General features: G+C 51.6%; 1 protein-coding gene across 3 annotated transcripts in view; it reads left to right on the forward strand.

The window, feature by feature from the left end:
• Positions 1-1,920: 1,920 nt before the first annotated feature.
• The window catches only part of RAB15 (RAB15, member RAS oncogene family), a 28,169-nt gene continuing 16,840 nt past the window's right edge, over positions 1,921-13,249 (forward strand). Inside the window, exon 1 of one of the 3 annotated variants that reach the window (XM_033187717.1) lies at positions 1,921-2,355. In XM_033187717.1, coding sequence (XP_033043608.1) covers positions 2,232-2,355 — 124 coding nt within the window. In that variant the 5' untranslated portion in view covers positions 1,921-2,231. Of the gene's footprint in view, positions 2,356-2,822; positions 2,880-11,508; positions 11,591-13,249 lie in introns of those variants that run through there. The other 2 variants (XM_033187720.1, XM_033187719.1) reach the window with 2 other exon arrangements.

Consider the following 13,249-nt stretch of genomic DNA (forward strand, 5'->3'; position numbering starts at 1 on the left):
CACCCGGAATGCATAGGGAAAATGCATAGGAAAAACATTACAGGGTGTTTTCTGCACCTCCATTTTATTGAGTGCTGGGTCAAGTGCTGTGCTGTCCTTTCCATGCATTATCTTATTTCATCTTTCCAGCAATCCTATAAGGTAGTCACACTAAATATCCTATTTTGAGATGGGGAAACTGAGGCACAGAGGGGTTCAGTAATGTGCTCAAGGTTGCACAGCTGGTGAGTCGTGACACTGGGACTGGAACCCAAGTATGCCTAACTCCAGAGCCCTAGGCATGCACCTGGAACCCCATGTAAGCCCAATGTAGAGACACCTACCTCAAAATAATGGAATCCACTACATCAGTTCCTTAGCTTTTAGTGTAATCAGAGTAGCTAGCAGGCTCAGGATTGTCCCCTCCTTTTTTTTTTTTTTTTTTTTTGAGATGGAGTTTTGCTCTTGTTGCCCAGGCTGGAGTGTAATGGTGCAATCTCGGCTCACTGCAACCTTTGCCTCCCGGGTTCAAGCAATTCTCCTGCCTCAGCTTCCTGAGTAGCTGGGATTACAGGCACTGACTACCACGTCCAGCTAATTTTTTGTATTTTTAGTAGAGATGGGGGTTTCACCATGTTGGCCAGGCTGGTCTTGAACTTTTCCTCTTGTGTTATAATTCAGACACTTAACCTGAAATATACCTTTTCAAATGAAGTAAATGGGCTAACCACTTTCCTTGACCTACTACTGAAAAATACATTCTCCATCCAATATTCAGCCTGAAAACAGGTATATACATAAATATTTTTCATTGCTTTTTTTTTTTTTTGAGACAAGGTCTCACTCCGTTTGGCAGGCTGGAGTGCAGCGTCATGATCTCGGCTCACAGAAACCTTAGCCTAATGGGTTCAAGCAATCCTCCCTCCTCAGCCTCTCAAGTAGCTGGGATTACAGGCGAGCCACCATGCCCAGCTAATTTTTGTATTTTTAGTAGAGATGGGGTTTCACTACATTGGCCAGGCTGGTCTCCAACTCCTGACCTCAAAGTGATCTGCCCACCTCAGCCTCCCAAAGTGCTGGGATTACAGGCATAAGCCAACGCACCTGGCCTTTCATTGCTTTTTAATAGACCTAATAGGCTAGACTTTGCTCTCCCTCAATACTCGTTGGTAGGGATAGGCAATTTTCTTAACTCCAGAGAGCATTCGTTTGCTTCTCTCTGGTGCTAACACGTTCAGTGGTAGGAAACTGGGTCCTGAACAAGGGTCATTCATTCTTTGATACCACTGGCTATACCACACAGAGACATTTAGGGGTCACAATACACTGGTCACCTGGGCACCTATCCTAAGCACCTTAGAGGGAAAACAGAGACTTTTGCCAGTACACCTCCAAAGGATTTTGCACTTGGAGATGGTTTTATGATCATCTATCTTTTCACCCTGGTGGAGGACGTGAGTAGGCATTTTCCCCATTTAAAGAAAAAATGGGGACGGGGGAGGGCTGTGACACAGTCACACAGGTAAGGGGCAGCCAGATGGCAGGGAGGGGGAATTCCACCCACACTCTCTGGGCCTCATGGAGAGGGGTGTTCGAATCCAGATCCTGCTCACGGCCTTCCTACCTCGGGTGAGCCCAGGTGAAGAGCAGCCACTGGGGAGCCCGGCCAGGATCCTGCAGATGCAGGGTGCCACGGTGGGTGGAGTTACCGGCGCCAGACTTGGGGTGGGATATGGGGAGAAGTGGTGAGCCCGGAAAGCCGAGCATGGTAGAAGTGGGCTGGGAGGGGGCTCACCTCAACTCCCCCATTCGGAACATCTGAGGAAAAACGAAAACGTTCCCCTGCCCCGGGCAAGAAGGGGTTGGGGGGCGGGGCTGGAGCCCCGCCCCGGCGTCGCCCGCTCGGTGGGGTCCAGCTCTCCTGCGCGCGCTCCCCGCCCCCTCTCTCCGGGGCGGCGGCGGCGGCGCAGGGGAAGGGGCAGGCAGGGGCCGCCGCCGCTTTCTCCTCCCACAGCCGCGCGCCAGCCCAGCCGAGTCTAGCGGGCGCCGCGCCGGGCTCCCGCCGCAGCCGCTCTTCCCGGCACCCAGCGAGCGAGTGGGCAGGCGGGCGGGCGAGGCCGCCGCGGGGGCCGGGCCCGGCGTCCTCCTCGCCGCCCGCAGCGTCCCCGGGCGGGCGCGGGCCGCGATGGCAGCGGCGGAGCAGGGCTGAGCCCGCTGCCCGCCCGCAGCCCCCGGCCGCTCCGGCCCCAGCCATGGCGAAGCAGTACGATGTGCTGTTCCGGCTGCTGCTGATCGGGGACTCCGGGGTGGGCAAGACCTGCCTGCTGTGCCGTTTCACCGACAACGAGTTCCACTCCTCGCACATCTCCACCATCGGTAAGGGGCGGTGGCCCGGGGCGCCCCTCCCTCCCCGCCCGCGGCCCCTTTTCCTGCCGCCCCCGTCCCCAGCTGGGGAGGAATTGCCAGCCCCTCTGGCTGGAGGCGGTGGCGCGGGAGGCCGGACTCCGGGATGAATCTCGGGGTGAGCATAGGTTTTGGCAGGTGAGGGGGTCCCTGCTGCCTGCCGTCTGGACCAAAGGTGGCGTCTCCCGCCTCTCGCCGGGTAGCCTTCCCTCCCATCAAACCGAGAAACCGGGGATGAGGGGAGCGGGTGTAGGCCTGGGTACCCCGAGCTGGGGTAGCGAGAATCGTAGCCGCTGGAATAACATCCCCACACTCCCAGGGGGAGGGGAAGTAAAGCTTGTGCTGGGGAAAAGGGGGTCAGGGTGGAGACCGGAGTCTCTGAGGCGCCCTTGGTTCTGTGGTGACCCAAGGTGGAGCCGTCGCGGGGCGAAGGGGGGAAGAAGAGAGGAGGTACGGAAGGGCCCCAAGGATCGAGTTTCCAGGGCAGAGTTGGGAAGGTAAGGTGGGACACCTGGGGGAGGACACAGATAGGGTGAGGAGCCCCTGCGCCTGGGAAGAGGAGGAGCCAAGATATCTGTTCTGAGGGAGTCTAAAGAGGTTGGAGGAGTGTCAGGAATACCTGCCCAGACTAAGGGGTCAGAGGGCAGGCAGGACCCGCCTGAGAGCATCTCTCATCTGGCAGTGCTGGAGCCTGTGGTTAGAGGGACAAGGCCCGGTGGCATCCCGGACAGCACTATGATGGGTCACCTATTCTAGGAATGGGTCCATGGCCTCCCCTCTGAGACAGTCTCCCGCTCCTAGGCTGTGAGGGGCCCCCTCCCCGAGAAGTCTGAGTAAAGAGAATTTCATCCTCAGCTGCTTGCCCGGGTCAGCCCTGGAGTAGCCTCTGCATTGCCCAGGCCCCTGGAAACACCTGCTGGCTGACTGGTCATCCATTTGGAATGCTCTCCTAGAAGTCCCTGCTGCCATCAGGGACGGCCCCAGCTCTCAGCTTCCTCTTGAGGATTCATGTCCACGCCATCCCTCTTCCTCCCCCAACACACATTCCTTGCCGAGAGAGAAGTAGGACCACATAGATACAGCCAGGAGGAACAGAACCTTATGGTTAAGAAGCCAGCTTTATTGTCAGAGAGACCTGAGACCTCACTTTGGGGCAAAGCAACCTTGAATATCGCCTAAACTTCTGAGCTTTATTTAGTTTCTCATCTGTAGAATGGGTATAATAATGGCACCTACCTCCCAAGTTGTTGTCAGGATTAAATAAGATAATGCTTGTTAAGCACGTAGCACAGCCAGACACATGGTGAGGCTGGAGAAATGCTGATCGTTCTTACTGCTGTTGCCATTATCATTGTGCTCTTAGGGTCTCCTCTCTTTGTTTCACCAACTTTAAGGGTGAAACGACAGGACTTAGGGTCAGGGAACAGAACTTGTCTGTCTTTCTCAGAGGAGCTGTAAGGCCAACTCTTAGGAAACCTAGGAGCTTGGGCTGAGCCGTGGTTTGGGTGAGAGACATTGCAGAAAGAAGGGGAGCCTCTAGACACCAAGGCTGTGTGCCTGCCCGGAGGACTCAGGGAAGAGGCAGGTGCAGGAGAAAGGCATGGGCGTGATGGAGGGAGTGGCAGAGGAACCAGATGGTGTATGAGGACAGGTTGTGGGCTCAGGGACAAAGGGCGGCGGGTTATCCCTTAAGGAAACTAGGAGTGGCTATTTTTGAGAGAGGCCTGGTGCTTGGAACTACTGAGCTATCTCCAGAGAGCTGTGGGCTGCCTGGAAGGCCCTGGCTTTGGCCTGAAGAGCTGTTGTTTGCATCTGCTCTTCCGGTCACATTCCAAGTCCTTCGGGTGACCTGGACTTTTCCCTTTGAGGGTTTCATTCAACCACCTCATTTCAGAAGCTCTGGGACTCCTGCTTAGTGCTGTGGGAGGCAGCCTTCCCTGGGAGACATGTACACTCCTTTTTGAGGCCACCCCTGTTTCTAAAATACCAGGATGGCCCTCTGAGGCTGGTGCTCTCCTTAAAGAGAGTCCATTGCCTCACACCTAATCATCCACCCTTCTCCTTGTCCCTTCCCCTTGTAATCTCCCTTCTTAGACACCTTCTGCTAATAGGTGAACACTAGATAGGCCACAGGGACTTCCTCAAACCCTCCAGGGCAGACCACTTTGGGCACATAGGTGAATCAGTGAACTGAGTAGGAGTGTCTCTGCAGCACTGTCTCCCCTCAAGGCCCTTGGTTTATTGGCCTAAAACCTAAAGATGGCTCCCACATTTCTTCCTCCACTTCTGACGGCCAGGTTCCCCTTTCTACAGGACACAGAGGATTCTAGGAGTTTGGATTCCATGGAATAGAAAGAAATCTGTCTTTCTTCACACCAGCCTTTTAAAATCTGCCCCGCTGGGTATCTTAAATGCTTTCTTATTTAAAGCTTATTAAGGGACTTGGGATTCTCCCTTATCTTGGGCGTGTTTTTCAGCATTAACTAAAACTTAAAGGAAAGAGTTGGATGGTCAAGAAAAGCTTTTTCCTTAAGTGATATGGACAGTTTCTCAAGGAGGTAGAAGGGGCAGCCAGGAGACAAATCAAGGAGCCAACGAAATGAGTGCTACCAAGTCATAGTCATTTCATGTCCTGTATGCCAGGATCTGCACTGAGACCGAGAGATTCCCAGATGAATAATACCCACAGTCACTGTTCTCAAATTGGGCATTATCTAAAACACATTACATGACCATGCTGGGCACTGATCGAGGCACCTTTCTCAGGGGCTTTTTTTTTTTTGTGAATTAAGAAAACAAGGTAATTCACCAGTTACTGCCAAGATAGTTTGGCTTCTTGGCTCATGTGGATATCACCTAGGCGGGTACTTTTGTGATTTACTGTGTACTCTACTTTAATGGCCTGCGATCTGCCAGGGAGCAGTGAGAGGCCTCCCTGGTAGACTGAGACACTGACTGTCCCTCCCCCTATCCTTTTCATCTTTCTGGCCAGCAGGCTGGCAGGTGGCCCCACCACTGGCTCTGCCACAGGCATTTCCTCCCTGTGCAGCTGTGCTGGCCTGGCTGGGGGTTGGTGCAGAGGGGTCCCCAAAAGACTATCCTAAAAAATTAATTGAGCATTCACTACCAACCTCTGTGCCGGGCATTTTAGAGACATATCGCAGTCTACGTTTCCTGCCCACAGAAGCCCATAACCTAGATGGGGAGGCAAGACAAAGGCAAAAAAAAAAAAAAAGAGCTAGTGCCAAAATGAGATATCTGAAAGTACTCGGTGAATCACTCCTCAAATGTAAAGGATCGATCATGATCGTTATAGTTACTCTTAATGAAGGTCTCACAGTGGGTATCAGAAGCTAAATTATGATGCAAGATGTACCATGAGGCAGCCGGAGAAGGGCGGTGAATGGGATGGGTGAGTGCTGTTCCCACGACTCCATGCTGTCGGAGGCTAGGGAAGAGAGAGGCCCCCGTGGACTAGAACCGGCAGGGAAGGCTGAAGCTAGGCCTCAGTGTGGGCTGCTCGTCAGTTCCTGCAGCAGAAGGCAGCAGATGGAGTAACATGAGCAGAGATAACAGAGGTGGGATTGAGTGGGTGTCCATGGGGCTCTAGGCAGTTTAGCTGCAACAGAAGGGATTCTTCAGAAAAGCGAGAACATTCCTCTGTTTCTCTCTCTGTCTCCCAAACTATAAGTGCCTTGATAGTGTGACCAAATCTTATTCCTCATTGTTTTCATAGTCCCTACTACAGGGCCAGGCAGATCTCAATGTCTATTGTTAAATTAATGAATGAACCCAGGGACCAGTTGGCAGAGGGCATTGAGAGCCTGGCTAAGGAGGTGGAACATGAACCTTAGCAATGGTAGGAGGGGTTTTGAGTAGGGTACTAATGAGGTTGGCTGGAAGAAGGGGTTAAGACTTGAAGCAGGGAGACTAGTCAGGGGCTGCAGTAGTATCTGGGCATGGAGGAACTTCTGAATGGCCCCTCACCCCCAGTGGTACCAACACCAACTTCCACACAGTCACCTGTTCTAGTTTCCCTCCAGAATGGGGAGTGGTTCAAACCAATCAACCTGGCAACTTCTGAAATAATCTCATGGGACCTGTGCCATGACCAGGTAGGGAGAAGATGTCATACATGTGAACATCTATGTTCAGGGGACCTTTGAGGACATTTCTGCATGGTGGCCAGGAGTGAGATGATGTAAACCACGAATGGAAACTGAAGACACTGCTCACGAGTTGTTGGTTTTCTTTTCTTTTTCTTTCCTTTTTTTTTTTTGAGACTAGGTTTCACTCTGTCACCCAATCTGGACTGCAGTGGCACAATCACAGCTCACTGCAGCCTCCATCTCCTAAACTCAATCAATCCTCCCGCCTCAGCCTCTCGAGTTGGGACTACAGGCACATGCCACCACATTCAGCTAATGTTTGTATGTTTTGTAGAGATGGGGTTTCACTATGTTACCCAGGCTGGTCTCGAACTCCTGGACTCGTGATCCACTAGCCTCAGCCATCCAAAGTGCTGGGATTATAGGCATGAGCTACCTCACTCCCTCAGGAGTTTGTTTTCTCCCTCCCATCCTTAGTCTTCCCTGAGTAGACCTGTCACCTACTCCCTGGACCTTTGGTTTTGAAAGCCACCCTCCAGGCTGCACTCCTTCTGGGTGAGGAGGTGGGTGATCTGGTTGGACAAGTTGGGCTGCTGTGGCTTCAGGGTGCTTTCTCAGGTTGGGTTGCTGCTGCTATGTCACCTTTCTCAGGGAGTTTCTCAGGACTGGCTTGGCTGCCTGGGGCAAGGGCTTGTGACTGAGGAGGTGGGAGAGGGTGGGGGTGGGGGATAGATCCAAGCCTGGAACCAAGTGACCTAACAGACACTGGGGCCTGTGCTTAGACACTAGGATCCTGGGGTTTGCAGGTTTCTAGACTGAGAGGAGCTGGGGGCAAATGCAGTGTGATGTTGTGAGAGGGTCAGGGCTGGGTCTGTGTCAGCCTTCAGGCAGCCTGAGACCAGTCTCTATCTACTCTGTTCCCCTGGTACCCAGAAAGGAAGGGAAGGTGAGAAGCAGTTAGCAGAATGGAAAGAGCCCAGATTAACATGAACATTTCCCGTGGCCTTACTGGCCCTGTGACCTTCAGCCACTTTGATGACATCTTTGTGCTTCATTTCTGCATCTGTAAATTGAAGACGGTAACAGAGTCTTTCTTAAAGATTGTTGTGAAGATTATAGAGCCTAGCGCACGAAGCACTTGGCAGAGCCCTCAATAAAATAATAGATGCTATCATTATATTATCTTTATTTATTTATTTATTTATTTGAGATGGAGTATCGCTCTGTCGCCCAGGCTGGAGTGCAGTGGCACAATCTCGGCTCACTGCAACCTCTGTGTCCCGGGTTCAAGTGATTCTCCTGCCTCAGCCTCCTGAGTAGCTGGGATTACAGGTGCACACCACCACGCCCAGCTATTATTATTCCTAGCTATAAGAATGTTGTAGAGATGAATACACTGTTAGTGTGCTGGGAGGTCATCCTGCATATCCACCACTTGTACCCTCAGTCATTCAGGTGCTCTTCACTGGGCACCAACTACATGCCAGGTGCCATGCTAAGATTTGGGGATACAGTGGTGACCAAAACAGAGAGAAACCAAGGAGCTGGCTTACATTCCAGGGGAATGCATAGGAAGCTGTATCTCATTTCAGTTTCTGCTCTAGTACCCCCCTTCCCCTGGCAGTGCCAGGGTCTGAGAAGGAAGAGTGAGGTGGTGAGGAGGTGTGAAGCAGTGGGGTAACCTGAGAGGAGAGGATGGGGTGGCCTTGTCTCAAGGCTTGGGCCCCTGCCAGGTGTCACTCTGCCTCAGGCCTCTGTTTCTCCTCCTGACACAGGCACAGACCTGGCCTCCCACCCCTTCCCCAAGGACATGACCTTGGGAAGGAACATATCTGAAGCCCGCAGAGGGTTTCCGCTGCTCTGCCTCTGTGCCACGTTCACAGATCCGCAGATGCACCCACAGCTGGGAGCACCAGTTCCTTCCGCCTCCCTGCACTCCCTGGTTTCTGTTCCTTCCTCCTCCTCCTCCTTCCTTCTCCCTGCTCCCCAAACAGGCTGGTGATGAGCTTTATAACATGAAAGCTAATATTTGGCCATTATCCTTCTACCCTGATTGCCAGCTCTTCTCAGAGTGCCTTCTTCTGTAATCCAATCTTTGCACCGGTTTCCCTGTGAAACTGCCAGTTTTCTGTATAGGCCTCTGCCCTCTCCTAGGGTTTTCTCTCTGATCAGTGAGCTTCGTCAAGGGGAACACAGGGCTTCCTGGACACGTAATTCCTCCCACTGAGGAGGAAAGGGCTAATCATCAGCCCTGTTTTATTTTATTTTATTAATTTATTATTTTTTTTGAGACGAAGTCTAGTTCTGTTGCGCAGGCTGGAGTGCAATGGCTCGATCTCGGCTCACTGCAACTTCCGTCTCCCGGGTTCAAGCGATTCTTCTGCCTCAGCCTCCTGAGTAGCTGGGATTACAGGCACCTGCCACCATGCCTGGCTAATTTTTTATATTTTTAGAAGAGACAGGGTTTTGCCATGTTGGCCAGGCTGGTCTTGAACTCCTGACCTCAGGTGATCCACCTGCCTCGGCCTCCCAAAGTGCTGGGATTACAGGAGTGAGCCACTGCACCTGGCCAACCCCATCTCTTAAAAAACAAACAAACAAACAAAACTTGTAATTAACTGGTCATAGTGGCATGTGCCTGTAGTCCTAACTACTCGGGAGGCTGAAGTGGAAGGACTGCTTGAGCCCAAGAGTTGGAGGCTACAGTGAGCTGTGATCATACCACTGTACTCCAGCCTGGGTGACAGAGTGAGACCCTGTCTCAGGAAAAAAAAAAAAAAAAAAAAAATTACTGAGAACTCTGTGACCATGGCACCATGAACTATAGAAAGGGCTAACAGTTGGCTTTAAAATATGGGTTATGGCCGGGTGCGGTGGCTCACTCCTGTAATCCCAGCACTTTGGGAGGCTGAGGTGGGCGGATCACAAGGTCAGGAGTTTGAGACCAGCCCGGCCAACATAGCGAAGCCTCATCTCTACTAAAAATACAAAAAATTAGCCGGGTGTTGTGGCAGGTGCCTGTAATCCCAGCTACTCGGGAGGCTGAGGCAGGAGAACTGCTTGAACCTGGGAGGTGAAGGTTGCAGCAAGCCAAGATCGTGCCACTGCACTCCAGCCTGGGTGACAGAGTGAGACTCACTCTCAAAAACAAAAACAAAAAAAGTGGGTTCTTTTCTTTTCTTTCTTTGTTTTTTTTTTGAAACAGAGTCTTGCTCTGTCACCAGGCTGAAGAGCAGTGGAGATCTCAGCTCACTGCAACCTCTACCTCCCAGGTTCAAGTGATTCCCCTGCCTAAGCCTCCTGAGTAGCTGGGACTACAGGTGCACACCACCACGCTAATTTTTTGTATTTTAATAGAGACGGGTTTCACCATGTTGGCCAGGAAGGATGGTCTCGATCTCCTGACCTCGTGATCTGCCCACCTCGGTCTCCCAAAGTGCTGGGATTAAAGGTGTGAGGCACCGTGCCCGGCCTAAAAGTGGGTTATTTTCTAATTGTTCTTCCCTGATTAAAATTTTCTCTTTGCCCATCTTTTCTCTAGGTATGTGCTGACTTCATTCACTCATTTATTCACTCGCTCATTCATTTTTTTTTTTTTTTTTTTTTTGAGACGGAGTCTCGCTCTGCCGCCCAGGCTGGAGTGCTGTGGCCAGATCTCAGCTCACTGCAAGCTCCGCCTCCCGGGTTCACGCCATTCTCCTGCCTCAGCCTCCCGAGTAGCTGGGACTACAGGCGCCCGCCACCTCGCCCGGCTAATTTTTTTGTATTTTTTAGTAGAGACGGGTTTCACCGTGTTAGCCAGGATGGTCTCGATCTCCTGACCTCGTGATCCACCTGTCTCGGCCTCCCAAAGTGCTGGGATTACAGGCTTGAGCCACCGCGCCCGGCCTCATTTTTGTTTTTATTTACTCAACTTTGTTGAATATTTAGTGATCTACCTGCTGCTAGGCAGTGAGAGTCTGAAATGAACAGGATGCTGCTTTGCCCTCTGGGAGCTGGCAGTGTAGCTGGGAATCAGACATCCAAACAAGCAGAATATTATGCCAAAGAAATGTCAGGATGATTTGGAATCACAGAGGAGGGAGAAATCCCTCCCGGGGAGGCTGGTGAAGTCTTCGAAGAGGAAGTGACATTTGAGTGGAGTCTGGAAGACGAAGCAGGAGTCTCCGGGGGCCATGGGGGTGGGGGAAGCACACATGCTCTTCCCTGTAGGAGGTGCTGTGGAGAACACGTCGAGGGGGGCTGCTCCTCTTCAGCTTTGCTGGGGCCAGCTGGAGTAGCTATACCATGGTCATAGCAGCTGAAGTTCAAGAAGCCCCTTGCTAGGAGATTGCTTTGCTGACTGTGGGTGAGCGCAGGTGCATCTGGAAGCCCCCTTCTAAGATGTTTGCTTCTGAGTCTTCATGTCCCAGTCTCTTCTTCCCTGAACCTTTTGCTACCAGTCAGCACAGCCCTGCCTGAGAAAGAGGCTGGAGGAGTGAGTGGTCAGTAGCCTGGTGGGTATTGGCTGCCTCTGTGGTGCCCGCTGGCCTAAGTAGCAGGCTTAGGGAGGCGACACCCAGTTCCAGGAGCTGCCAGTGGGGAGTGAGATGGGGTGGCTGGAGCACACTGCACATGTCACCAAGGCTCTAGCGAGGTCTGTGCAAAAGGCAGTGGGAAAAGCAAGGGGAAGACCCAGCCTGGTCAACATGGTGAAACCCCATCTCTACTAAAAATACAAAAATTAGCTGGGTGTGATAGAGCATGCCTGTAGTCCCAGCTACTTGGGACACTGAGGCAGGAGAATCACTTTAACACAGGAGTTGGAGGTTGCAGTGAGCCGAGATCGTACCACTGCACTCCAGCCTGGGTGACAGAGTGAGGCCCTGTCTCAAAAAAAAAAAAAAAAGTGGGGGAAGGGGAACTCTGATCCTGATTATCTACTCCATATACTTACTATGTACCTACTATGTACACAGGAACGGTGGGCTTTACGCATGGCATTTATTCAGTGTATAGAGATCTCAGCATCACATAGGAGCGGGGAGTTCTGAAGTTGGCCTTACTGGCATTTGAGAAGTTTCTTGGTGCATTCTTCAGGTTTGCGCCTCCAGACAAGTGTAAGTGCTATTGAATGCTGACTGTGTTCCAGGAACTAGGCCAGATGCTAGAAGACACGCAGTAAACAGTACAGATGCAGGTGCACATGTGAGGGTCCCCACAAGACCTGAGAGAAGGGAGGGGCCTTGCTGCAGTTCCCCTTTGGTAACAAAGGAGACAGTACCATTGACCCTCTTCCTAGGAATTGTGAGTTTGACTGAAATGTGTCCTGCCACAGGATCTTTGCTGCTGCTTCTACCTGATTCTTTGGATCTCCCTGCTGGTACCTTCTTGTCGTTCAGGTCTCAGCTCGAATGTTACCTCCTTTAAAATGTCTTCTCTGGCCAGCCAGTCTAAAGTCACTTGTGCTTGGAGTCTCCTCACTCTCTACTTTATCCTGCAGTTGCTTCTTATCACATATGGCTCTCTGAAATTAGGTATTCATTACTTATATCTGTCTTCCCCACTAGAATGAAGCTCTGATGAAAAGGATCTTTCTGTGCTGTTCATAGCTTGTCTTCTAGTACCTAGCTTAGTTCCTGGCACATTGTAAGCATTCAATAACAGTTTGAATGAATGAATGAACAAATGAAGGAATGAATGAATGAATTTTCCTAGAGGACTTCCATTCTTCCCTGAGGGAAGTTATAGGTAGTATTGGTTTCTTAGGACTGTTTTTTGTTTGTTCATTTGTTTGTTTGTTTTGTTTTTTGAGACAGAGTCTCACTGTATCCCCCAGGCTGGAGTGCGGTAGCACAGTCTTGGCTCATTGCAACCTCTGCCTCCCAGGTTCAAGTGATTCTTGTGCCTCAGCCTCCCGAGTAGCTGGGATTCCAGGAGCCTGCCACCACGCCTGGCTAATTTTTGTATTTTTAGTAGAGATGAGGTTTCGCCATGTTGGCCAGGCTGGTCTCGAACTCCTGACCTCGGGTGACCCACCTGCCTCGGCCTCTCAAAATGCTAGGATTACAGGCATGAGCCACCACGCCTGGCCTGTTTTTTTTTTTTTTTTTTTTTAAGACAGAGTCTTGCACTGTCTCCCAGACTGGAGTGCAGTGGCGTGATCTCAGCTCATTGCAGCCTCAGCCTCCTGGGCTCAGGTTCAGGTGATCCTCTTACCTCAGTCTTCTGAGTAGCTGGGCCCACTGGTGTGTACCACCACACCTGGCTAATTTTTTAAATTTTTTGCATAGACGTGGTTTCATTATGTTGCCCAGACTGATCTTGAACTCCTTGGGTTCAAGTGATCCTCACACCTTGGCCTCCCAAAGTGCTGGGTTTACAGGTGTGAGCCACCATGCCCGGGCTTGAGACTCTTAAGATGATGAGGCTGGAGGGAGTGCTTGAGCCCTAGAGATTCCTTACTCCAGAGTGCCCTTGCTGCAGAGGTGGCCCTGGAGGGTCACTCCAGCAACCTGGCTGAGCTGATGGGCATCATCTGATACCAGCTCTGACCTTGAACAACAGGCAACAGGGACCTTAGTCTAAGGCACTGACGCCTCATCTCTGCATACACCAGAGATGATGAGATTTGGGTAGGGACACAGCTAAACCATATCAGCTTCCGGGATCCCTGTGTGAATGGGGTCTTTTCTGGTGTTTTAGGGTTGCACAGGGTGACCTCTTTAGAGGTGACCTCCTGCCACAACCCACAGGAGGTGCACACGGCCTGCACATGC

This window comes from Trachypithecus francoisi, unplaced genomic scaffold (assembly GCF_009764315.1).
Source record: "Trachypithecus francoisi isolate TF-2019V2 unplaced genomic scaffold, Tfra_2.0 Lachesis_group3, whole genome shotgun sequence".
NCBI lineage: Eukaryota > Metazoa > Chordata > Mammalia > Primates > Cercopithecidae > Trachypithecus > Trachypithecus francoisi.